The 27,105-nt window shown below is 40.4% G+C and overlaps 3 protein-coding genes across 3 annotated transcripts; 2 read left to right on the plus strand and 1 right to left on the minus strand.

Moving 5' to 3' along the window:
- The first annotated feature begins 2,327 nt into the window (after positions 1-2,327).
- LOC140312153 (cytochrome P450 2J2-like) lies at positions 2,328-7,263 on the plus strand. Its single transcript, XM_072389844.1, has 9 exons — positions 2,328-2,580; positions 3,041-3,203; positions 3,357-3,506; positions 3,599-3,759; positions 3,832-4,008; positions 5,276-5,417; positions 5,541-5,728; positions 5,828-5,969; positions 6,114-7,263. The coding sequence occupies exons 1-9, from the start codon at positions 2,398-2,400 to the stop codon at positions 6,287-6,289; spliced, it is 1,482 nt and encodes a 493-aa protein (XP_072245945.1). The 5' UTR covers positions 2,328-2,397; the 3' UTR covers positions 6,290-7,263.
- A 1,592-nt stretch (positions 7,264-8,855) lies between these two features.
- Positions 8,856-14,665, plus strand: LOC140312442 (cytochrome P450 2J1-like). The gene is made up of 10 exons (XM_072390279.1): positions 8,856-8,897; positions 11,272-11,442; positions 11,777-11,942; positions 12,045-12,197; positions 12,287-12,447; positions 12,678-12,851; positions 12,955-13,096; positions 13,187-13,374; positions 13,756-13,897; positions 14,043-14,665. The coding sequence occupies exons 1-10, from the start codon at positions 8,856-8,858 to the stop codon at positions 14,216-14,218; spliced, it is 1,515 nt and encodes a 504-aa protein (XP_072246380.1). The 3' UTR covers positions 14,219-14,665.
- On the minus strand, positions 14,524-25,391 carry hook1 (hook microtubule-tethering protein 1). The gene is made up of 22 exons (XM_072389842.1): positions 25,232-25,391; positions 23,577-23,662; positions 23,275-23,347; positions 22,600-22,650; positions 22,149-22,281; positions 21,841-21,908; positions 21,543-21,605; positions 20,899-20,982; positions 19,443-19,606; positions 19,220-19,360; positions 18,373-18,574; positions 18,151-18,261; positions 17,976-18,063; positions 17,819-17,885; positions 17,591-17,731; positions 17,403-17,490; positions 17,133-17,164; positions 16,966-17,048; positions 16,776-16,876; positions 16,578-16,679; positions 16,410-16,478; positions 14,524-16,316 (listed from the first exon to the last, which is right to left on the minus strand). The coding sequence occupies exons 1-22, from the start codon at positions 25,274-25,276 to the stop codon at positions 16,158-16,160; spliced, it is 2,151 nt and encodes a 716-aa protein (XP_072245943.1). The 5' UTR covers positions 25,277-25,391; the 3' UTR covers positions 14,524-16,157.
- Positions 25,392-27,105: the final 1,714 nt, after the last annotated feature.

The raw sequence follows: 27,105 nt of genomic DNA on the forward strand, positions 1-27,105 counted from the left end.
TGCAGCTGTAGAAAATGAAGCTAATGGTGATGATTATGACGATGGTGATAGCTCTGTGTCATGTTTTGATGGATAAAGCACCATATAGCTCACCAAATTGCTGACAAGGTCAGTTCAGTCGTCTACTAGCTAATACAAACATGAAACAGGGCTTCTAAGGTAAGCAAGTGATATGTCTAAAAGAGCATTTCTAGTTATCATTAGGATTATTGGGAAAAAAGGATCATGAACATAATGGTATAACAAACTACAAGATTTTTTTAAACAATACCAACCCTAAAAGTTCCCAGGGAGGCAGACTATCTTGAGGTAAAACAGACTCATAATTACTATCCAGAGGTTTGTTGTTTGGCTATTTGATTTCATATGGGCAAGACATCACACTTTTCAGGAACATTTTACATTACCTACAACATTACAGTCCAAACACGATTAACAAGACTTTTTTCTCAAAAAAACAAAAAAGCACTGACAGCACAGTGATGCACCTCAGGCTTCGATACGCAAGGCAATATTTTAATCATTGCATACACACAGCTTGAGTTTCAAGTTTGCAAAAAGTTTTTTTTTTTTAAATAATCCTAACATTTAAAATTGAGGGTAGTTATCAATACATGTACTGAGGATGATCAATATTAAACCGAAACCATTTTAAAAGCTCTACAGAAATACAAAATAATAGAAGATACCCCCAATTTCTGTTTTGTTTTTTTTGTTTTTTTTCATGTGAATGTAAATAGTTTATAGCTCATGAGAGAAGGTAGTAAAACAATGAATGAATCAATAAAACAAATGAAACAAAGATGATTTTACTTGAAGACAATCTGCCCATGCCTCATCCACACACGTCACCTGACTGGGCAGCTGTATAACTGGACAGTGTGCACTGCCAACGGGGCATCACAGTCTACCCGCTGGACTATGCTAACTGACTAGATATTGCGGCTTGAGAGGATAGCAAAAGGCCTGCTGAATACGGTAATTGATATAACTTGTTACCAGCTCTTCAGTGAGTAGGGACAGAGAGACAACATCGTAAATTTGTGACAGCCACGTCTTTATTTCCACTTCAAGGACAGCTCAGTCTCGTCAGACAACATGGAATACATGCAATTGTCCACTCAGAACCATCGCATGGGCACCGTTCAGCCTGTGTGTCCCAAGTATAATTATCTACAGGCACAGCTAATTCCTTGTCACAACACAAACACGTGTTTATACAAGAAAGGCATTTTCAGGGTATAAAAGGTCATTCCTCCATCCCATGCCTCCCCTCTGACAGCGGAATGACCAATTTTTCTTATGTGGGTGGAAAGTAAGTTTAACGTTGTAGAAACAGGCCGTTACATGTAATCAATCTGTTACAAAGCATATCCATAATTCAAACTATGAATAACCATATAGTATCAATACTTTTCAAAGTGGGTTAAGTATATAAAGCTGTCAAAAAGATGTGTTGGCTTTTGGCCCAGAAGTCCTAAAGTCTCAGTTCCACAGCTTCTGGTTGGTTTTGTGAAACAACGTATACTAATTTGTTGATGCACCACTTGCTTGTCTTCGAATGACATTGTGCTTGGGTAATGCCCACCCATAATGAAACTATTTTCACTCCTGTGAACAAAAATGAAGAGAAAAATACTCCTGCACTCTATCCCGCTGCACAGAAAGTATAGTCCACATACAGGCCCAAAAGCCCTTTGTTTACATTTCACTCATGACAGTGATTAATGACCTGTGGAATTTTCCAACACGGAGAGGGACAACCTCTGTGGAAACACAGAACAGTTTGTTTGTGTTTCTCTCAGAGTGGAATCTTTGTACAGATCAGGCAGCGGGATGTTTAGACATAGTGGGAGAGTAACTCCTGTACTTTGACAGAAGGAATCAAATACTCTTGATCTTATCTGAGAAAAGATGTTGACTGTATATTGAACCCATGTGTAATTTTGTGATTAATGGAACATAATGGACATATTTTGACAAACATTTCTTCCACTTTGACGCAGTATCTTGGGGGATTTACCAGTGTGCTGAGGATCATTGTACTATTGAAAACTTCAGCTTTAACATGGATGATCCAAAATAGTCTTCAAGCACTCAATATGAAACAGAGTTCAAATGTTGGAGAGACGCATTAGTCAAAGTGTTGATTTTGTCTAAATCATCTGGTCCATCTTGTCCCCCTCTGTATATATGGGTACTGGCAGCAGCCTACTGGAAGACTTCCAGCTTTTTTTTTTTTTTTTTTTTAAATCGAAGGGTCCAGAGAGGCCAGTAGTGTTATGTAACAGTGCTATCGCCCCTTTCTTTTTGTGTGCGTGTACTCTCCACTCCTCACCCAGTTTGCTCTCCTGCCTATAGGATTAACTTTTACAGGCTTTTTCAAGTGCTTTCAGCATGATTTTTCAAGCTCTATTTGATTGTATGGACTTCACTTACTGGCTGTTGTTAGGTTTTGCATTACTTCTTTTATTTGATGTGGTAAAAAATTGGAGGCCTCACAGCTTTCCGCCTGGACCCTTGTCTGTGCCTTTTCTAGGAAATGTCTTCACTGGAGTCAACTTCAAAACAATGGAAAAGGTGAGGGGAGCAGAAAAAAAACTTTCTGAGTATGTGCATTAGCATGTTTCCTAACAGCAGAGTGTGGAATTGCAAATCAGATCTTTAATATCAGTGAGAAATTTGCCTTATAGAGAATTTTTTTTCACAAAGGGCAGAAGGAATAACTGAAAATGCGCAACAACACGAGAAAGCAACTCAACAGTTTTTTTTTTTTACTCTTATCAACATCATAAATTCAAATAAAAAAGACCATTTCAGCATAAGATAAAAAATTCACATGCTGAAACGGATTTATTATTAGATTAAACACCTAATAATGTTTCTGGCAGTGGTTTTAATTAGGATTTGTCCTTTGTAATGACAATATCTACTGTATGTATGTAGTCATTTACCTCTTTAAAGGTTTTCATCTTTTCATCTGGAATACTCAAGTCTTTGTGTGACTTTTTCCTGAGCTGTAACACTTTTTCAAATGCAGCTCACTAAGGAGTATGGCCCCATCTTCAGCTTAAGGAGAGGCAGTGAGAGGATTGTGTTTATTTCAGGGTATAAGATGGTCAAAGAGGCTCTTGTCAGCCAGCTGGACAGCTTTGTTGACCGACCAGTTGTCCCTCTTTTCCATGTTATCTTCAAGGGCATTGGTGAGTTGGCAAGTATGTGCTTGAGAGCCCGAATATGAAGTATGCTAAGTCAAACTCTTGCCCCTTACGTAGGGCAAAACAAATTCTCATTATTCTCTTTATCATATGCCCAGAAAATATTTTTCTAATAATTCAATGTAACATTTTTTTCAGGCATAGCTCTGAGTAACGGTTACATGTGGAAGAAACAGAGGAAGTTTGCCAACACTCACCTGCGTTACTTTGGAGAGGGTCAGAGATCCTTGGAAAAATATCTTGAAGTGGAGAGCAACTTCCTTTGCGAGGCCTTCAAAGAGGAACAAGGTGAATAAATTTTAAAAATCAATTCGAAGTGCTTGACATAAAGGGTTTTTTCTAGTGTGATTTACCTTGATTTGAATTCACAACATTTTCAGGAAGGCCATTCAACCCTCACTACACTATAACTAATGCAGTGGGTAACATCATCTCCTCTGTGATCTTTGGGCATCGCTTTGAATACTCTGACTCAAGCTTTCGCAAATTGCTGGAGTTGGACAATGAAGCCGTTGTGCTTGCTGGCTCAACTCAGACTCAGGTAATGCCTCTCAAAGCTACTACGCTTCAATAACAAAACAAACTGTGATCTGAGAGTTTATTCCATCAACAGCTGTACGATGCCTTCCCTAGCTTGATGAAGTACCTGCCAGGACCTCACCAGACTGTTCATGCCAACTACCATCAAATCCTGACCTTTCTGAAAAAGAAAATAGAGAAGCATCAAGAGGAGTGGAACCCAGATGATCCTCGTGATTTTATTGACGTATACCTGGGAGAGATGGAGAAGGTAACATAAATACACATTAACAGTCCAGTGTACTGTCAAAAAATCCCATTGACACTTTTTTCAAATTTGTCTTGAAACAAAAGTGGAAGCACCCACACGACTAACAGTAAGGTCTAATGACTCATCATGTCACAATGAGCTCTCTGTCTGACAGAAGAGAAAGTTCTATCACCCTAAAAGTGTATTCAGAAGTTTATGAGGGGACAATGTGAGGCATCTGCCATCCAGTTTAATCAAACCAAATGCATATCTTCCAAGCTTCCAAACAGTCTTTTGAGACCGCCTATCTACTGGAAGGGAAGGACACTGGTCGCTTTTACTGAAATGTTTCTGATGGCTTTCGTCAGACCAAAGTGAGTGATCACCATAGGAAGAGCATACAAGTACAGTCCATTTACCATAGTACAACACAATATTTGCGATTGTCAAAGAGCCAGAGATTTCTTATGACATGTCACCTTGCTATCGCAATTCATATCCATAGTACAAGCACTACAGCTGTGTAAAACACACTGAAAATGTCACTTTCCCACAAGTTAAAGATTAACAGGTATCATCATAAAGGACTCTTGGATTAATTCACTTACATCAACAAGTGTATTAACTATCAGCTGTTTAAAACTGGTATATTTCATCATATTTCATCTGGGTTAATGAGACTGACATGCTCCATCTCTGTCTGATAAATGGAAAGCAGCACCTGTTTGAAAGGGGCATATTCACAATAAACAACGTCAGATTAGCTTGCTAACACTGTGGACTATATAAAAGCATGTTATCCTCATATGAGACTACAGAGTCCAAGTGCTTCATGTGCTTGGTGTAGCACACAGTCAGCACATGAAGCACAATTTATAAACCTTGTTGAGTTTGTGCTACAGCATGTCTAAACTATTTGAAGCAACAAAAATTATTTTACAGTACAGTTTAAAATTGGTCATCTCTCAGCAGCAGTCTGATTTCTAACCTTACAAACCATGTACTGTCTGCTTGATATGTTGTTAAAACAGTTTAAAGATGTTTGTTTCCTACCGATATAGCACAGTTCCCTCCATCAAAGCATTTTTCTAAATAGTCAATAATCAAAAGTTTCAATGACCCATCCTAAAATGAGCACACTTAAAAGTTTAACTGAAGAAGTGTTACATTTGTCTAAAACTGTCTAAAAGATTTTGTGTAATAACATATAAAGTAGCCTATGTTAGAACTAACACAAAGCACTTTGTATAATGTGATAAAATAACAGTCATTTCTGTTGGCAAATAAGAAAAAAGAGGATCCCAAGGCTGGCTTCAACACTGAAACACTGCTGATTTGCACGCTTGACCTGATTGAGGCTGGAACAGAAACAGCTGCCACTACGTTACACTGGGCCATTCTATACATGATGCACTACCCACAGATACAGGGTCAGTCTTATTGATCAGATAAAACACTAAAGTATTCCTGTGAATGTTACGGATAATGTTTAGGAGTTCAACCATGACTTATTGTGCTGCATGACACAGCTGTTCCTCTGATTCCTGTCTCAGAGAAGGTCCAGGCAGAGATAGACAGAGTGATCGGACAGTCTCGTCAACCCACCATGGCTGATAGACCCAACCTGCCCTACACTGACGCTGTCATCCATGAAACCCAAAGGATGGGAAATATTGTTCCCTTGGGATTTCCAAAAATGGCCAGTAAAGACACTACACTGGGAGGATACTTCATTCCAAAGGTAGGAGACTATTAACCAGACTTCCCAAGGGATCAATGTCATGTTGTAAAATCTGCTAATTATTTGCACATCAATAGCATCACATGACTCTTTTTCCAGGGAACAGCTATTACTACCAACCTTTCATCTGTGCTGTTTGATAAAGACGAGTGGGCAACTCCAGATGTCTTCAATCCTGGGCATTTCTTGGATTCAGAGGGCAGGTTCCTCAAAAGAGATGCATTCTTACCTTTTTCAGCAGGTCTTTGTCAAGCTTTTTATTTACAAAATCAACTTTACCTTGTCATCTAAAAGTAGCTTAGCGATAGTTTTTTCTATAAGAAACAATAGGACTGCCACTGACACAGATGACAGTGAGTCCAACATCTCCTATGTTTCCCCACAGGTAAACGAGTGTGTTTAGGGGAGCACCTCGCCAAAATGGAGCTGTTTATTTTCTTTACAACTCTCCTCCAACGTCTTACTTTAGCACCTGTTCCGGGAGAAATGCCCAGCTTAGAGGGTGTGTTGGGCTTCACTCATTCCCCTGAGGAGTTCAGGGTGCTGGCTGTGCCTCGCTGACGTCATCCTAACCGAGCATCAGGCATCAGTGAGAAGAACAAAAAAAAACAAGCCTGGGCTTTGTAGGATATACAACCCCAGTTCTAGACTAGAACAATGTATATAGTTTACATAAAAACAGAATGCACTGATTTGCAAATCATATAAACAAATATTTCCCTTGCAGTGAAAACATGGAAAAACATTTAATGAAATTCGCAATTTCATCAAAAACATAAGTTCAGCGTTGCCAGTTAGCCCAGCTGGTTGAGCAGGCTTCCCATAGATACAGAACCTAAAGCTCCTCAATGCAGCTGTCCCTTGTTCAAGTCCCGACATGGGGCCCATTGCTGCATGTCCTGCCCTTATTTCTTGTCAATCAACTTACCTAGAATTATAATTTTCCTCCAAAAATGATAATTCTATATTCTATATATGTATGTGTGTGTATTCAATATCTTATCATATAATAGTTCCCTGACAAAAGAGCATTTCTGTGAACTTTGTATTTGTAAATGACTCATAGAAAATGCTTTGTTATGATAAGAATATACAGCTCTTTGTAAAGTAATGAGTCATATTAGTATGCTGGATTCTATAGAAAAGGTTAGTCATCGGTTTTAGGAAATATGGTTAAATATTAACCGTCATAGCGAACACTAATAGGGTGAAAGTATGAAATATTTAGCCAAAGCAGAAGAAAAAGGCTGTTATTATCTGTGAAAAAATCTCCTCTCTGTGATCTTGGAAGTCCCCTTTGGGGGGAGAGTCAAAAATAAAGAATCATGAGTATATTGAAAGTTGGTACATGTTTTCTGTTCTTTCTAAGTAGAAAGTTAAATTACAAACATAAAATTCAATATTCTAATGAGAAAATACAACAAAAGTGATAGGTTGAAGATTGTCATCATTCGTAAAGTACCTTGATGGGGGTGCTATGACATAATGCTACAAAGACACAACAAGTGGACATTCAATGAACTTTGAAAAGTTTGCACTGTTTAATTGATCTGTATTATGTTGAGGGTCTCTTATCATTTGACAATCTTTGAATAAACACATTTGGCATTTGGCTTGAACAGGCATCTTTTTCTGCTTATTAAGCATGAACATGCATGTTTGGACAGTCTTTCGTGGAAACAGCTAATGTCAGGTGAGTAACATTTGCACTGGGAGCTCCTATTCAAAAAGGGAGTTGTTTCTGCCTAGTCATCATGAATTTGAATTCATTAACTGCCCTGTACACGATATCTTTGGTTCTGTGCCTTTTGATACTTCTGCACTTTGTAATGTTGGCTTGGCTCTGCTTACCTCAACATCTTATCTCTGATTAAAATAACTGAAACAGCAGTAGAGGTCTTGAACTCAATGTGCGATATATACTGTAGAGCTTAAAATCTAATGAGTGCAAGGTTACAATAGGTTTCATCACACGTGCTACAGAGGGTTTGCTTGTCAAGGGGCAAGTAGGTGTGGTTTGCAGCTTGTTATGTAAGTACTTTCCCCTTTGTTCAGACTATGATCTGCTGTGTTTTTCAGTTGCCTGTCCTGGGTGTGCTGAAAAAAAGGATTATATCAAACATTAACAGACTTAAAATCACTGCTGCTTTAAAGAGAAGAAACTCTTGGTCAACTCGGACATTTCTACTGCTGCTGCCTGATTTGCTCCCTTTGCTGACTTTTACTCTTATGGGGCTTTTTTTCCTGTTCCTTCTGATAGCGGACTTCCTCAGAAACAGGAAGCCACAGAACTTTCCTCCAGGACTTCATTGGGAACATGAAACACCAACACATTTATCACATTTATTTTACCAAGATATTGATTCAAATACAAGTTTCAGCTTGTCAATGCCCTCTTAGAGTTGCGTTCAACACCACTGACTAACACATCTTACCGTGCTTTTGAATTTAGGCAAAACTAGTTTTGTCAATGTTTATGGCCCTGAAAACGTTAATGTGTCACTCCCTATCCATATAGTTGATCTGGGTGGCATTGTCTTAGCTTCAAGGTCTTCTGTGAGGAATCTTGGAGCAGGAGTTTTAACTCCCACAGAAAACAGGTCTCTAGAGCAAATAAGTTTAATCTGCGTAGCATCACTGAAATCAAGGGACATCTTTCCACAAAGTGATGCTGAAAAACTGGCCCCATCCCTACTGGATGTCCAAATAATTTGCTGAAGATCTTTTAGTTGATTCAAAATTCTTCCGCTGGAGAATTACTAACAGGTATTTCCAAAAGAGATTGCATTTCTCCAGTTTTGGCCTTTCTACATTGGCCTCTACATTTAATGACCAGGCTCCGACCTGTCTGAAAGTCATCGCATTGTTCCACCTGGTTAATTTTTTTTTACTTTTACTGTACTTCTACACTTATGATCTGCTGTGTGAATGCTAAAATATTTTACTTTTCTGCCATCTAGCGGCAGGTTTCAGAATAACCGATAACAATCCCTCATCTCCTTTGCTGGTGTTCATGCTGAATGACCACTCCACTAATTTGTCATAAGCTCACTGGGAAGTTCAGAAGGACTATTAAAACTATCAATAATATCACCGTTATCACACCTTTCTTTGAATAATCTAAGTGATGTTTTTTCTCTATCCAGCCCTTTGGCTTTACATTTTTTGCATGAGTTTTGATCCAAAGAGGATCAGCAGACTTCCTTAAAAACAGGAAGCCACCAAATTTTCCACTGGCTCTACCTTTCAGTAGAAATATAGTGAGTGGGGAAGGAAAAAATCTGAAAGAGTTCAAAAATATCAAAGATTTACAGTCATATTAGATGGGCTTTCTTTAATGCTGTGTTTGATGATGATTTGTTCGATGCAATTTAGCTCAGTATCCAACTTTAAGAAATATGTTGCAGGGTTTGCAGAGGGAAGTCATAGTGACACAAACTGAGAACTTTGTGGTTTACTCCAGAACCTCAAGGACACAGTTTCTTTCTGTTTCAAGTCACATTCAGTCAAGACTTTGGTTTCCATAATCTTTTTACTTTTGCGTCAGCATGCTTGTATCTAGGTGGTGTACTCACAAGCAATGGTGAAACGTGGAAGAAGCAGCGACACTTTGGTTTGTCTACCTTACGGGCCTTCAGCCTGGGAAGAAGCACCATGGAACAGTGTGTCTGTGAGGAGATTTGATACCTGCAGGAGGAAATACAGAAGGAGAAAGGTGAAGTGGAGGCTCTGATGGGGGAAAAAAATGCTCTTTGTCATAAAACTGAAACATTAGAATAATTGCACCTTGTCCAGTATATGGTTAGCTCATAATCCTGAACAAGCAAAAGCTAAAGGTTAAAAAACATGAGTCCTCTTCCAGCAGGGAATTTTTCAACCCGTGTCTCCGACATTATTTGCAAAGAAGTGATGAGGAAAGGATTTGACTAGATTGGCTACAGGGGTCATTATGGGTTCAGTAATTCAGTGCTATTCCACTAGTTACTGACAGAGAGATGGCTTAACGGTGTCTGTGATAACTGAATGAGAGTTGTCAGAGGTTTATTAAAGGAGGAAAAAGGGATGTTCGGGATAAAGGTTTCTCCCTGCTGTGGGATTTAGTTTTTCTCATAAAAAAAACTCTGAAATACAATGTGGGTGGTGTGCTACCTCCTACAAGGAGATGACAAATTTGCTACTAATTTACTTTTTTTCTTAAAATTTTTTGTAAATATTTGCTAATAAACACTAAATCTAAAACACGTTTGAGACTGATTAGATAGTTGTTAGTTTCATGTGTTTGGTCATAAACCAAATAGCTGAAAACTTTGAGCTGATGCTACTGAAAGACAAATTAAAATATCCACGTTGCTTATAGCGGTAAGCGGGAAAAGATGAGCCAGTGGCCTCCTGACCACTCATATTCCGACCACCCATGTTTTCTGCCTGAATATAAAAAGGAGAAGTATACGGCAGGAGAGATGTGCACCAATTTTCCATGAATATATATATTTTTTGACGAGTCAAAGCAAAAATTCAGCATGTCAAATGTTATGGCTTTTACTATAAAAAACAATTCTTCTGGCTCAACCATCCAAGACACCAACACCAAGGACAGGGAATCTGCTAAACAAAAATATCTTCTTCTAATGACAACCCCCCCTCCTCCCAGCTGCAGCTAAAGTGCTTTCATTTTACAGAGAAAGTCCAAGCAGAGACTGGCAAAGTGATCGGACAGGTGATTGCTGCCTCTGAGGAGGACCTGGTCATTCTCTTTGGTCGTACATTTAAATTTTGGTAACTGTGTATTAGTTTTCTGAATGTCATTATTTGTAATAGCATAAAAAGGATTTGATTAACATTAGCAGAAGGTGCTGAGAACACGAGTGAAGATGCCCCTGAGACGGTGCAGCATATATGGTAGCAGGGAGAAAGATGGTGGAGAATCACAAAGCTGAGGGTGTCCTTTTTTTTGGAAGTACTCAACTGTTAGTAGTTAACATGAAGCTATTCATAGTAACATTTCCGATCTGCTATTTAAGGGACATGTACATTTTCTGGTTTTCTGTCAACTTACAGCAGTTCCCAGAATGAAAGACATAGATACATAGATACGCAGTTTGTCTTTCAATCTAAAATGCAGATAGATACTCAACAAATCCTGCGTCAACTTTGTTAGCTTACATGATTACAGTGATTCGTTTACAAAAATATCAATTTTAGAATAACAGAAAGTAGTTTCAGTGATTTATTTGGACTTTGTAAGAAACAGAAAACTGCCATCTCAGTATATTTTAGCTTTGCATGGCAGCTTCTTGTCTTAAAAATGCTGTTTTACTTTTACTTATTGTCGCAGTTTAGGGTACTTTTCAGCATTCTCTAGTAATTTAGCTACTAGAGGCCTGACTCAAAGTCACACACTTCATATCTGCCTAAGATGTGAGTCAGCAGAGTAGCCGCCCATCTCTAACTTGGAAGGAATGATGGGGAGAGAAGTCCCTGATCAGTTCCCTGCTTCTTTCCTCTGTCACTCTCCCATCACAATGTTGTTGTGTGACTTATACCAGTGGTTTACTCTGAGATGGACGTTGTTTTTTATCTTAGCAGTTCTCTTTATGGTATATTTTCTGAACAAAAAGGATCCGCCTTCCTTTCCTCCAGGACCACCGGCTCTCCCTATTTTGGGGAACATCTTCAGCATTGAGTCTAAACAGCCTCATATCTACCTCACCAAGGTAAGCTGGAAGCATCAACGAAACCTTTCCTTTACTGCGTTTTACCCGATACTGAAAAAGTCCACACGAACTGCATGTTCAACAGCAAGAAAAATAGTTCATCAGCTCTAACGGCCTTTCCTCATAACACAATCCGTGCTTTATATGAGTTAGAATGTAATGAATTAAAACAGATATTTTTTTTTGTCTGTCAAACATATTTTAGAAATAAATAAAAAAAGATTAAAAAAACCTGATAAAGATTGTCCATACCACAAAATATTGCACTGAATGCATCTGTGCAGAGTCACATGCTGGACAACAAGCCACTTATTCTCTGCTTTTGCATCCGCAGCTTGCTGATGTTTATGGGAATGTGTTCTGCATACGTCTGGGAAGACACAAAACAGTGTTTGTGTCTGGGTGGAAGATGGTGAAGGAGGCTTTGGTTACACAGGCCGACAACTTTGTGGACCGGCCTTACAGCCCCATGGTGACCAGGATTTATTCAGGGAACTCAGGTGAGTCGCACAGCTGTATAATTGACTCAGGCAGTTCATCAGTACAGATGAAGTCAACTTGCCACCAGTACCTGAGTAATGTTTACGTTCTTTCTTTGTCAGGGGGCCTTTTCTTCAGTAATGGGAAGGTGTGGAGGAGACAGCGGCGTTTTGCCGTGGCCACGTTACGCACCTTCGGTCTGGCCAAGAGCTCCATGGAGCAGAGCATCTGTGAGGAGAGTCGCCATCTGCAGGAGGCGATGAAGAAGGAGGAAGGTTGACAACAGAAAAGAGACCAAATGTGGGGGAATGGAAGCAAAATACACACATATTGTATGGTGGCTAAAGACATGTCCTCTGTTCAGGTGAGCCCTTCGACCCTGCGCCTCTCTTGAACAATGCTGTGTCCAACATCATCTGCCGGATTGTTTTTGGGAGACGGTTTAACTACGATGACCACAACTTCCAGAGCATGCTGAAGAATCTGACTGACATGGCCTATCTGGAAGGCTCCATATGGGCTCTAGTAAGGCACAAATCAAGCTCAGACACATCAGCTATAAATGGCAACATCAAACCACAAAACCAGAAGGCAATCATTTTTTACAACTGATTAAGTCAATGAGATGATGAGAGTACCGCAATACCAAAAAGCTGTTAGTGTGTCAATTGAGGGTTTCATCTTAGAGAAACCTTTCATGAGCTTTAAGTGCACCAACATTGTGTAATTTCTTTTTTAATTACCTCTCCTAACAGCTGTATGATGCATTCCCAGCACTGATGCAACGCCTGCCGGGGCCTCATAATGGCATCTTCAGCAGCTCCAAATCCTTAGAAACCTCTATCAGGAAAGAAATAGAGAGACACAAGTTGGATCTGGACCCCAGCAACCCACGAGATTACATTGACCAGTTCCTTGTTGAGGAAAGGGTACGGTGCTCACATTTGGATAAACAGAACTGTTGCAATGAGCAGAATAATATTTAGGAATTGACTCTTTGCCTGCCCCCCACCCTCTCACTCTGCTTGACAGCACAACAGAAACAGTGACATGGGCTTTGAGGAGGAAAACCTGGTTCTATGCTGTCTGGATCTGTTCCTGGCTGGCAGTGAAACCACTTCGAAGACTCTGCAGTGGGGACTGATCTACCTCATCAAAAATCCTCTTATCCAAGGTGGGTACAGATAAGAAATATTTTTAATAAGAAAAAGATAAGGGTACCAGAGGGAAAATATGCTGCAGATCAATGTGATTTGCCTTTTAGACAAAGTCCAGGCAGAGATAGACAGAGTGATCGGACAGACCCGCCAGCCCAGCATGGCAGATAGACCCTGCATGCCCTACACTGACGCTGTTATCCACGAGATCCAGAGGATGGGAAACATTGTTCCGCTCAACGGGCTCAGGATGGCTGCCAGAGACACAACACTGGGAGGTTACTTTATACCAAAGGTGCGCCTCATCCACTTATATATAGGAACTGTATAGTTATAGCAGTCATAATCGCTGCATGGTAATTAGAAAAAAGGGTTTCGTTTGAAACATATCAGCAACATGAGCCGACTCTGCATCAGCTGCAAACAGTTCCATCTGGGGATTTATAATGCACAAACTACCCCTCTGACTCTCCCAGTTCATGTCACGAATGTCTGTGGGATAAAAAACACAAAACAAAAGTTTGGTCCTGAGCGCTAAATTGTTGGAATTTTTTTTCTAAGGCTCTCCAGCTGCTCATTTGTCTGCATTTGGTAAAAGATTTTTTTTCTGAATGAGCAACTTAATGTCCGTTGATGAAAAGCCACCACCTGGATTTTTGTGTTTTGGTGTGTGCAGGGGACCTCTGTGATGCCTAACCTGACCTCTGTGCTGTTTGACAAGAGCGAATGGGAAACCCCGGACACCTTCAACCCCGAACACTTCCTGGATGCCGATGGCAAGCTTGTTAGAAAGGAAGCATTTCTACCATTCTCTGCAGGTAACATTCACATTTAAGTGATAACACAATGCACCTGATATTTCTTATCTTTATCCACTGCTGAAAGAATTCCTTTCCACAAATGAACCGTGAGGCAGCGGACACCGTGCGATTACACGATTATAACGAGAGTTGTTCTTTACAGGAAAGCGTGCATGTCTCGGTGAGGGCCTGGCAAGGATGGAGATGTTTTTGTTTTTTGTTAGCTTACTTCAAACGTTTCACTTTTCCACTCTGGATGGAGTTGAGCTGAGTACAGAAGGAATAACTGGAGCCACACGCACTCCGTACCCTTTTAAGATCTTTGCAAAGTCCCGCTGAGCCTCGCAGACTATATGCTATAGGACCAGATGCTGCAGGAAAGATGGAAATCCCTTCAGTGTGTACATAGAATCTGCCGCAGTTGCGTCAAACATTAATATCATGAATTCTTTTTACTTGATGAGAGCCACGACATTAAATGTGCGATTGATTAATTGTAATTTTTCCAACACACAGTGTTCACTAACCAGCAGGCACCAAAAACTCAAGTTCACCAACTCTCACAATCACGTTTCAATGGATTTGGACTAATTCCCAGCAAGTGAAACAAAAGTGACAAGAGATTTCAGATTTGTGACTCTTGCAGGTTAAAGACAGTATTTATGGTAGGATCTGGATCTATGATTTGTAAATGCTGTTTTATTGTCACATGAACTTGGGAAGACGTGGATCCTGCTGTAAATAAACACCAAAATGTTTGAGAACGCCATAATTCTGCCTCATCTTTGGAACCAAACTGCAATTGATGGAACTGAATATAACATGCAGGTTTAGAAAATGTTTTTATTTATTCACAGAAAGAACAAAGCCTTTAAAATGTCATCTTCTCAAATTCCTGAAAAGTCATAATGCCTCTTTCTTTTATAATTCACACACAAACATATGGCACCACCTCTGTGGTTCCTGTGCTGTACTAAGTTAGATTGGACTTTTTATATAAATGACTCTGCTTTTAAATTACAGGAATCATTCACTGCAAAGGAAAAACTAAAGCGACATATCTATTCCTCACACATGCCAAAGCCATGATAACAGAATGCCTCTTTAGTGTTGCCTCAAGTGCAAAGTGAGAAGGCAAAGAGCAGCTTCTTTATGCAGTGAAACTAGAACCATTTAAGTTTAACTGTGTAGCATCAGACAGCCATTAACTAACAAATACAATAACTGCTTCTCATCAGTGCTTTTAACTCTAAACTGCCACTCAAACTTCACCGCCTTAAGACACGATTAACTACAATAATAAAAAATGAACAAGTTACAATTTGCAGATACTGTATGAGTGTTTAACCTGGTTCTCATAGGTGGATCAAAAGCTGGTGTTAAACCATGTTTCCATCACAGCTGTACAGTTTGTAGTACTCATAGTCTTGATTATTTACATCTAAATAAGATTCAAGATAATCAGAGAATAGAAAGGCCTGTCAAGCTGTCACTGAGAGAATGCTGACAGTACGTCACTCTGTGGAGAAATAGAAAAGAACCTACAATAAACCATTCCTGGATCACCTTCTTTAAGATTTGTAAAATATATAGTAATATCTAGGATAAAATTTGTTGTTGCAGCACCACAAATGTTGATAGTGTTTAATATGATTTACAACATTTTAACAGCTTCTGAAATGAAAGGCTTATTCCGTTTTGTACAAAAAAAAAAAATAAATCAAAGTGTCTGATGTTTGATGCTTTAAAGTTGTTGGTGGCCAGCACCAATTATAACAAGCGATTTCTCAAAGCAAAGTTTCTCTTTTCGTCAGTCTGCTGCATGCTGACATTTATACCCATCTCATTCCTGACATAGTACAGCTGAATAAAACAAGAGCCAAGGCTAAACTGATTACAGAAGGTATTCAGCTGAGGCTGCAAATGGAAAAGCAAAACCACAGAGCTGAGTAGACATTCAATGCCAAGTTTACAACTGGGAAAACGCTTTGGCTGGTGAGGGGAAGTCGGGGGTTAATGTTCTTACCAAGGTCATCTTTTAGGCTAATGTACAGTGGGACAGTATGCTATCACCTCAGGTGGGTGACCTGTTCACTGTGTGAAAGTAAGATAAGTTAGTGCTCATTGATCCCAATCAGCTTATCCTTGACCTCTCCCAAAGTGCTAACAGCAGATGTGTTTAAGGTCACTTGAAAGCTCACTTCTCGGAGCGGAGCGAGGGGTGTGTTGTTTTGTTTTTTTTGCCTTGTTTGAATAAGGTTTGGCTCAGTGACACAGTCTATTTGGAGGTAGAGGCAGGCACGCTGATAGAAGACGCCCGTCGCGGGGCATTTGAGACTTGCCGCTGCTGCGTCAAGAAGGACTGACCAGGGGACAGCATGGAAGGAGTGCGGCCCCCAAGACGAGATTCAATGCCCATCTTCTGAAAGTTCAGACTCTGAAGACAGAAAAGGTGTCAGTGTCAATGCTCTCATAACATGCAGGAGGTAAAAAAAAACAACAATTTGACTGATTAATGATTTTACTATACCTTGTTATACCAGGCTGTGACAATCAGTTTCTCCTCATTCTCTCTCAGTCTGGCCTGCTCACACTGACGCTTGGATGAAAATCAGCCGCATATGTTAGATGTGAAAATAGTCCCTAAAAATCTTGTTGCATGTTCATCTTACAAACTTTAGTTGAAAAATGGATTTACCTCAAGGCTAAGAATCTGTTTGTCCCGGTCTGCTAACTGGTTCCTCAAAGCCTGGATCTCAGCGGTGGCTGGATTAAGCTTAGGGTCCAACGCTCGTATTACCTTCAAGCAAGGAGGGATAGACAGTACAGCATTGATATTGCAGTGAATTCAAACTCAAGTTAAAGGGATCAATAAAACCAGTCCAACATAACTCACATTGCGAGCTTTCTCCAGGTACATTTTGTACCTCTCTTCCATAGCTCGCATGTCATCATCCTTCTTCTTTAAAGCAGCCATCATCTCATCCAGTTTCAAGGCTTAAAAAACAAAAGTTCATGAGCCATTTTTTTTTCATTAATGTGTTGTGTGTTGGCAGAAATCTGCAATGAACAAACATGAAACTTACAGGTTTGAGTGTTGTCAGGCTGAAGGTCCTCCAGCAGCTCTTTCTTCTTCATGATTTCGTCCTGAGCCTCGTTCAGCTGGACCCTGAGGAAAAAACAAGCGTTTTATTTCCCTCCACTGACGAACTTTACATTTCTTTCACTGTAAAAATCCAAGCCATACACTCACATGTGTGCATCCAGTTTCCGCTTCAGGTTTGACTGACAAAAAAGAGACAGAAATTAAATCCGGTCAAAGCAATTCATTTTGGATGTCAAAAATAACAAACTAAAACACTGTGTAGGAGCTAAACCTCTGAATCACTTTAAAACACTCACTGAAAACCCAGTGGCGAGACTTTCTTGTGTAATATTTTGCTATCACAAAGCCTAAAAGCTAAAGATTAACTCTGTGGGAAACACTTTCTCTGTTGGTGCCAGTGCATATTGGCACACTTACATCATCAGGTTTGGCTGCCTGACTCTGCAGAGCCTTCTGGAGGTCCTCAACCTGCTGTTGCAGCTCATTCATCCGCTCTCGGCTCAGTCTGGAGATTAACCCTCATGCAGAGGGGGGGGGGGGGTTAACATGCAGGAAGAACTTTCCAGCATAAAAATCTCCAACAATCCAACATTAACTCCGTTAACCTGTTCTCGGTGTCCAGTTTGCTGCACGTCTTATCAGCTTCCTCCAGCTGGGCCTGCAGAGTGGCGATCCTCTCCCGCTCGGAATCCTCCTGCTGCACCCTTAGCATCTTATTCTCATGCTGCAGCCTGATAAACTTCTCTCTAAACAATTACACAAACTCAGTGCTCACACACCCCACTGGAATCAGAAGAATAGAAGTCATAGAATGTAAAGTGATAAGATATCACCTGTATTCAATGGGTATCAACTCCGCTGCCAAGTTGTCATGGCTGGGGCTGCCAGAGGGAAGCATCCCTATGTGACAAAACATTAGGTGCATTTAATTCCAAACCAAGGCAAATGTAAGCAGCGTCCACGCTGCCAGATGACTGTCCAATGAGGTACCTGATTGAGAGAGCTGGAGCTGCTGAGCCTGGGTGCATCGCAGCTCCTCATTGATTTCCTTGAGAGAATCTCTCTCAATGATGATCCTCTAGCGGAGGAGAGATTTTCAAAACATCAGAAAACTGTCAGCCAAGAGTTTCATCACACCAAACATTTACTTCCTGTTGGGAATTACCTCTTTCTCCTTCATCACAGTTTCGTGCTTCTCCTCCAACTTTTTCATCTCGAAAGCCAGGTTGTCGGCTCGTCTCGTCTCCTCCGACAACTTCCTGTGAAGCTCCTGGACCTGAAAAAAGAAAAACCAACACGCATAATGCAAACAGATATTAACAATACAGCCTGCTGAATTAAAAAAATGAGTATTTCCCTTTAATTATGGGCTTTGTTCACTACATACCTGTCTTTTGTACGTTTCGAGCTGCGTACGGGCAGCGTTGGCCTTGCGCAGCTCCTCCTCCAGGCTGACAGTGTTTTGCATGTAGGTCATGTTATTCTCCTCCAACAGCTTCATCTGCCTCTTTAGATCACCAAGATTCTCCAGCTTACGCTTGTAAGTTTCCACTGAAGCCTCCAGCATCACCACCCGATCTGAGCAGTTCCTACAGGAATTCAACACAGTTAACAGTCAACGCGTCTCATAAGTGTTTTGGTGGAAGCTTCCAAAGCACACAGGTGAAGTGGGAACACAACAGAGATGTGGGCAAATGTTGCCATCCAAGAATTCAGAAGTGCAAAACAAACCAGCATTTTTTGCCAGAGAGGATAAAAAGTAGGTGTGCAGAACTACTTTTTTTCCTGCCTTTAAGCTAAAACATCATTTGTACATCTCTATTAGATCAAATGAAGGAGGTTAGGTCTTAATACTGTTGCCTTTGTTGGATTTTATTCATACTGGATCAACTTGTGTACCAATGTTTCCTGTCTTAGCTTGAGCAAAAAGTCAGCCCTCATTCTAAAGAAAAGCACAACATCAGCATAATTTATTGATTAGCTCCACCTAAACTGCTACAGGGGGTGCTAATGAGAGAGATCATAGTCTGGGTTTTCCTCCCCCCTATGAGTGACCCAGCTGTTAGCTGATCTCCATGAGGAGGCACCAGAAGTTTAGAGTCTGCATGAAGAGCATCCTTGAGCACAGATTTTTGATCTTTCAGGATTTAAATTCTTGCATTTTGCATTGAAAGATGATACTTTTCTGGACTTGACCAACCTACTGAGGCCCCCACACACATACAGACACAAACCTCAGGACATCCAGTTCATCTTTGAGAGCCCGAGATTCCTCTGCCAGGCTGGTGAGATCGTCATTACGATGCTGAAGCTCAATCAGCTGCTTCTCCAACTCTTCACAGTGGATCCGGTAGTCATCCTTTGCGGCCTCCAGTCTGGGAGAAGAGCATGCTCATAAGAGGTTGGGTTTTACCGTAATCAGGTAGCTGAGGTCAACTCAAGAGGAAAGGGACAAACCTGAAGTTCTCCTCCTGTAGTGTCTCCAGTTGATACTGCAAATGACTGTGTTTTCTCCCTGAGGGCGTTCTTGGGTCGTCAACTGTGTCCAGCTGATTGGCTCGGTCTGTTAGGACATCATTCTCAGCCAATAAGCTGTTTCGTTCCTCTTGAAGAACACCCACCTGATCAGGAAAAATGAGCTGTGAGAGCCGCTCTCATGAGCAGTTTGATGTTGGAGTTAAGGTGCAATAAAGTCAGCAGGGACAAAAAAAAAAGGTTAAATTTCCTCCTGTTCAATTACTGCATGCAAAGCAGAAAAGTCCCATCTCAGCATCAAAAGAAAGACCCTTTCCAGTACAAATAACTGCTTTCCTCCCCCAACTGTTAAAGCGAACGGTGCAGTTAATCCACGCTGGAAGCAGAACACACACAGAGTGCACTTTAAGCAAACATGTTAACATATAGCTGGTTAGTTTTCCTCCTCATCCATTATGAACAAGTCTTTTTCACCAGCTTTGAGTTTGAAACACTGAACTATTAGTTCAAGGTGAACATGTCATTTAAACTAGGATCAGAAAAAGTTTAAAAATTGGGAGTTGACGCCTTTAATGAGGGATGGGCTACATGATTGAAACTCGTATTGTTATGTTTATAGTACATGTTTCTGAAATAACTGCCACTGTCATGCAATACAACCGGCATTTCTCAGCTCTGCAATAAAAATGTTTCAAACTAAAGCATTGCCTTTGACTTCAATTCACATGACCTATGACCAATTCATAAGCTACTGCGCAGTCAATATTCTAAAATATTTTGATGTTGCTTTCTCTTGAAGAAGATGACAAAGTGGTTATTAGAGCAGACAGATGCTGAAAAATAAATTACTGTTATAGAGCCAAAAATCATCAAACAATGTCTGACTTGTGTTGAACAGAACCCTGATAGAGCTGTCTGTTAGCCGAGTTAGAGTGAACATTTCAGCAGTTGGTTTAGATGTGTTTAGTTTTGCCCGACGATCAGCCATGTTGGACTTACCTCACTGCGCCAAGAGACGAACAAGACGGGGGACAGACCAAATCAATCTGTCGAGAGTCCAGTTGAACAGTTGATCAGTGCCTATGCTAAGTTTTAGAGCGCCTGCACAGACAGTGCTGCATGAGGCCTTCTAACAGCGGCAGAGTACGGGCTGGATGCCACAGTGGAACCGGCAGAGCCCAGACTGTAAGCCCACAGTCATTCTGCCACAGCAGCTCCAGACAATGGACCCAAGCATTACAGCGAATTACACAACTTCTGTTTAAACTGTACCAGAGGCATGCATGTGTGTATAGACACACGAGTGCAGAGAGCTGAATGGCTGTAAACTGACGAGGTGTTACTGACGCTAGCTTGAAAAAAAAAAAATCTTTTTAAAAATCAACGTGTATTTTTCTGTCGAATTTTTCTTCCGACTGTGCATGAGTTCTGTATTCACCTGTATGTCCAGCTCTTCACAGCGTTGGGCTAGTGCTTCTTTTTCTGACAGAAGTTCAGCCAGTTCCTCAAGGGCTTTTTTTAGCTGAACACACAAATTAGAAGCTGAATTAAAACACATTCACATGCGCAGCTCAGCTGCTATATTCAAGTCAGAAAGCTCATAAAGTTCTCATACACTTTGTTCATTTATGTGCTATTTACAACCCTAATTCCAAAAAAAGCTGAGCTGTGGTGCAAAATGTAAATAGAAACACAATCCAGCAACTGGTCTCCTCAGTTCCTAGACGACTAAGGACTGTTGTTAAAAGAAGGGGTGCCAACCTGTCCCAACCTGACTGAGACGTGTTGCTGCTATCAAATTCAATTTAAGCTAAGCTGATATTGTTGCATGAAATACTGGAACGTCTCGCTTTCAAATCTTGTTATCTTTCTATGTTCTGTTGGGAGTAATGAATGACGGAATGGAAACTCCAAATCAAAGCTTTCTGTTTTTGGTTACATTTGACACGGTGGCCCAACTTTATTTAGAATTAGGGTTTTAAGAAACACATCCATTTTTCATGAGAGAATTTTACAGCAACAAGCATCAACATTACACAAATCCATTCAGAGGGAAGTAATAACTGTAGTAATAACACTGACCTGCTGTTCCAAGTCCCCTGACAGCTCTGCTCCAAAAGGGGCCATGGTGTCTTTACTCATAAGCTGAAGAGGAAAATGTCACTGGATTTATCTCACACTGATTAAGAGAGCTGCAAAGCCTCAACCTCATTTCAACAAACAGAATGCAAACACACACTCTGTGCCCCCGAAACTAAACCAAATCCTTCTAAGAAACTCCAACATAGGTTACCCAAAATGGTACAACTGCTTAGGAAAGCTGTTCTGGATGTGTCCAATACCTCAAATATGTAATAAAGGAGAACTTGAATCAACTGACCTCCTGGATGGCTGTCATGACAACATGCTGCACTGACTCCTCCAAGGTCATGATGATCTGAATGTATTCTGTCAAAATATAGCGAGCAAAAACACAGATTTTCGTATCAAACTTCTAAATGCAACACTGTGGACAATGCTTTCTCAGCTCAGCCTTTATCGGAGTCTTAGCAGGACAATAACTGAACATTGTATGGCTAACAACCTGAAGCTGACTAAGCTCTGAGACCACATGTATGCTGTGGATAGCTCTGTATCAGCATCCAGTTTGTGTATGGAATTTGTGTGAAATTACAATCTGTGGCATACCCTGTTTGCGCTCACATCTGACAGCACAGCCCAGTATGAGCTGCAGAAGCCTGCCCAGCTGCACAGGGTCTGAATGCTCGGCCACCAGGGACAGATCTGGCAAAGGAAACTCTGAGATCTCCTGGGCTAAGACCTGACAGAACAACAACAGAAATAATGCTCTTAGATTAGCTTGATGAGGAAAAGACTTCCTGATTATTGAACACTGCAGATATAAAATGTGGTTTGAGCTGCTTGGTGTAATCTAATATAAGACGCTCACTGTACTGCTCTTTGAAGTGCCTTGAGATGACATTTGTTGTAATTTGGCGCTAAAAGTGAATTGAATTCCCTCAGGCAAGTCTCACAGGGGCTTTGCTTTAGGTGGACAGTGCACACTACGTCTTCGCTCTACTGCAGAGTGTGAGTTTCCACCAATCATCAAACAAAGGGGACATGCTGTATTTCATACCTCATTGTAATAGTCAACCACCATCTGAAGGATCTTCTTCAGATTGTTCAACTGAGGAGATAAATATAAATGATTATATTTCTTTGTTTAAAATAATATAGATTAAGAGGAAAAAAAAAAAGTCACAATCCTCCCAACACAACATATGATCATGCAGACTTTTCAAACACACATGAGAGACAAGGCCCTTCTCAGAGCAGTTATTGAGTTTTCACAGTTAATATTATGAATTATGTCTCGCACAAGTCCGAATCCGAAAACACAGTACTGCAAGCAAAAATGTAAGCGGTCAAATGAGATTTCACACTTTAATTAATTAGTGAAACATTTATGTTCAACTATGGGGTCTTTATCCCTGAAAAAGGCCAAGAGGGGAGGGGGGGAAGCAGCAGCACAGTAAAAGCCAACTGAATTCAAGCGAAGGAAAGAGAATGACAGAATCATTCTTACAGCTGACGGATCTCGATAAACATACATGCACACATTTCACCAGAGGAGTCAGAGCGCAGGGTCAGAGCGCAGGCTAAGGCAGAAGCAGCGCCACCGGAGCAGGTCGGTGGTCAGTGTCAAGGACAGTTAGGCAGGTGTGGAGCAAACAGAGGGTTTAACACATGGGGGTTCAGTAAAATGAGAAGAGAAAAGTCAGTGGACAGGTGACATGGCAGTGCTTTGTACCTTCAGCCTCCAGTTGTCATCAACATCTGCTTTGATGCGACTCAGCCATCCATCGGAGAACCATGCAGGGTCTCTGGAGAAATACGAGCCTTTTAACCGTGACCTTTTATTACATTTTTTTTTATAAGAGTGATAAATGATAACTGTCATTAATTTGTTTACAATGTTTAATCTGTAAACAAATCCCAACTCTTCCCTTGGACTTCTTGGTTATAATACACATCGGGCATCATTGTGGGGTGTGAATTACTCAAGTCTTAGAAAACTAGCTGTAAAGAAGTAATGCACATGTACGCCCTCACATCTGATGCAGTGCCTGTGACATGGCTGCTCCAGTCATGAGTTCCTCCACTGTTCTGCAGGGTGCAGGAGTGTTGAAGGTCTGGAGCTGAGTGGAAGACAACACATCATCATCATCATCATCTTGCACATTGTACATTTGGCATAAAAATAAATAAAAAGACAGTACCCTGCACCCTATCCTCAGTCTTTCATGTGTTCTAAGTTTTTGGTTATTGTTGCAAAACTCCTATAGAGTTACAGAAATGTGAAGATGACTTGATGAATGTATAGTGTAGAAAGATGGGGACAAGAACAGAATCAAGTGCATGCGGCAGTCAAACATAAACCACAACATCCAAGTAGAGACAATGACTTCCCAACTTCAGAGGAGATGTAAATAATTCAAAGTGAAGCCACAGTGTAGTGTGAGTTGTCCTCTTCTAAGTTGCTCTTCATTAAACAAGAACTGTCTACCGGTGTCCTGCACACACCATGCTGTTTTACAGGAAATGCCATATCCATCTGTATCTAAAAAACACTGATTACAAAAGTACTTGATGGTCCAGTCCCTTAGTATATCTCTAACTTGTTCCAACGGGACCTCTCAGGTCATCGGGGGACGGTTTTGTAGATCCAGAATTGGATCCAAAGCTCCTGATCGTACTTTCAGCTACAGTAATCCTGTTCTCAGGGAACAAGCTGCCAATTGATGTGATATCTGTCACACCTGCATCTGCGTTTGAAACCAAACTTCCCAAACATCACAATCCATTGGTTAATTACCGTCTCTGCATGTTCTGGTGAGCCCTGTATGTGTAAGGGTTCATTTTGCCGCGTGATATGTTCAACATGCCTGATGTACACTGGATGTATGAATAAGATTCCGTATTTGATCGTGCTCTTGAGTGTGTTGTCTGTCCTTCTTGTAGTTAGGTTTTTGTATACAACTATGAACTGTGTCGTTAAATGTAAAGCACATTAATATGTAATGAAATGAACAGAAAAGTATTTATGAAATTATGTGTTTTCTGTCTTGTGCTTTGCACCTAAGATTCAGTGCCGGAGAGAGATTATCAATGTTATGGTTATAAATACAACAGCTGGATGTCAAATAAACGTGGCAAAGGATCTAATTGATAAACGCTTGTGGTGTCACTGTTAACCCACGTGAAAGTTAATAAAATGAGGCTTTCAGCCATGTTTATCTGTAACAACACTTGCTACTTGCAGCTTCTTTAATGAACGTAGGTACTTAACAACTGCTAGCGTTGGCTACATTTAATCGGTTACATAATATTAACAAAAAATCTCCATATATCCCTCGGTTAATTGTATTAGCAGTCTAAGGCCAGCAAGGGTCAGTTAAACCTGAGTATATTGCTGCCTTTAAAGATGCTGGATGATGACTTCATGATAAACTGCCTGCAGATAGGATGTACGGTTGCTTCTCTTCCTCGTACCGGTGTACAGACAGTGTTAATACAGTGACTGTTGCTACAGAGACTCTGCTTGTGGTTGAAACAGCGACATTCACCCACAAAGTGAACTGCGTGACCTCACATTAGCTTTATTTCCCTCAGCCACGGTTTCCACTGAAACCCCAGCGGCTAAAAACAGGTGAATTAAATATCCCCCATGGTTTCGGCGACACATTCACTTGAACAAATAAACTTACCCATATCATAAGGCTCTCGACCAGTGTTGTTTTGCTATCTTCCATTTGTTCCCCTCTTGGCTAAAAGCTAAAATATTCTCTTCCACCTGTCAGCAAAGCTCTTCCGCTTGGCTCCTTTGCATTTGACCTCACCTGCTGGCAAAGGTAAATTTCTTACGAAAGATACGTAGTTCTAGGATGAAAGAGGATCTTTCCGCCGTGAAAGCACGTAAAATGTACGCGAATGGCGCAGCTACTTAGCTCTGACGTTCACTTGCTTGGAAGCTGGTTTAGTGTAAAGCGAGAAGGGGCACAAGTCGGATCCAATCAGTATTGAGCTCTTTAGAGATTGACAGTTATAAATCCGCACTCTGACCAATCAAATAAGTACATTTGGATTTCGTGGACACCTTCGTTATTTAGTCAGAATCAAAACATTTTCCTTCAGTACGCCAAAATCTACTCCTCTCTTCTACAAAAATCCTCAGAGAAAATTATAAAACATGACATCTAAAGTAAAACACTTAAATCTTAATTAAATCAATTAAAATCTAAATTGCCTAAAGGGCCAAAACATAGTTTGAAACGTGATGAAATTCTACTGAGTTATGTTGGGCAAAAATCAAGCATAAAGTAAATCCAGATACATTGACTTCAAAAATCTTGTTTGGCGCACAGTGAACATGGCATTTTTGTTTCAGTTTCTGTCATGCTCAACATTATCCTTACAAAAAAAAAGAAAAAAAAAAACAATACTGCACACTCAATTTAATTTGCAGCAGAAATAGTTAATACTTTTGGTATGTTAATCCCTTTAGCCATACTTAAAGTTATGGGCTATAACAACAAGAAATACAGTATTTTTCTGTTATAACTACTGAACCCAGACAGTCACTAAAATCCTGGAAGCATGCCAACATTCCACTATAGTCAATCATTGAAGAATGTCATAAACCTCCTCATGTAATCCATTTCACGTGAGGGTAGGTGTGACATCAGAATCAAATTTGGCCTGCTTGTGGTCACTTTAAGATAAGAAATCGTACGTGCACATTCTCACTCAAGCAATAGTATGGAAAATTACACAATTACATAAACCTGTGGTTCACACAACCAAAAGATGTGTAAATGTCATGTCAAGCACTACTGAAGTGAGTACATATACTAGCTGAGGCCGGACTTTACCCATACGACCTGCAAGAGCACCCTCTTTGCCATTTTTAAATGTCAGTGGGTGGGCACCTTTGTTTTATCTCCTGATATCTGCCACTCTGAGACATTGACCCTATCTGACAGATGAAGGGTATTTTTAGATGACCTGAATCAGCTTCTATATGAGGTGCCAGTGTCAATATCTGTCAAGATATTTCTGGACAGTGGGCCTTGATTAAGTATGAAGGTTGCCACATCTTTGCTCACAGAGATTTTGTAAGATAATTTTTTTTTTCTCTCTTTTGCTGACATTTGATTCGCTATCTGTTATCTGTCCAACATTTTGATACATTCATTTTAAATGCTGTGGGACATTTTCGGAATAACAGAAGCTGTTGAAGTTGCATGCGGATCATTATGAAGAACCTCTTTTTACATTTATGTAATGTTACAGAAACACCATGAAATAATCTCAGTACATGTCTTAAACATACTGGTTACTTTAGAGGTTAGACCATTCCAACTGCATTATGCTGCCATCAACATGTTTAACTGTGGGAATAGTAATCATAAGCTGATATATATAGTGCCAGTTCCTTCTCACATATTAGGACTTGTGGCCAAATGATTAAATCTTTGTTTTGTCAAATCAGATCATTTTGCCTCTTATGGTCTGAGAGAGACAGAGATTCCCTGTTACTGTTATCACACAGTAATGAACATTTTTTTTGTGAACAACGTAC

Source organism: Leuresthes tenuis, unplaced genomic scaffold (assembly GCF_036924035.1).
Source record: "Leuresthes tenuis unplaced genomic scaffold, fLeuTen1.0.hap1 SCAF_7, whole genome shotgun sequence".
NCBI lineage: Eukaryota > Metazoa > Chordata > Actinopteri > Atheriniformes > Atherinopsidae > Leuresthes > Leuresthes tenuis.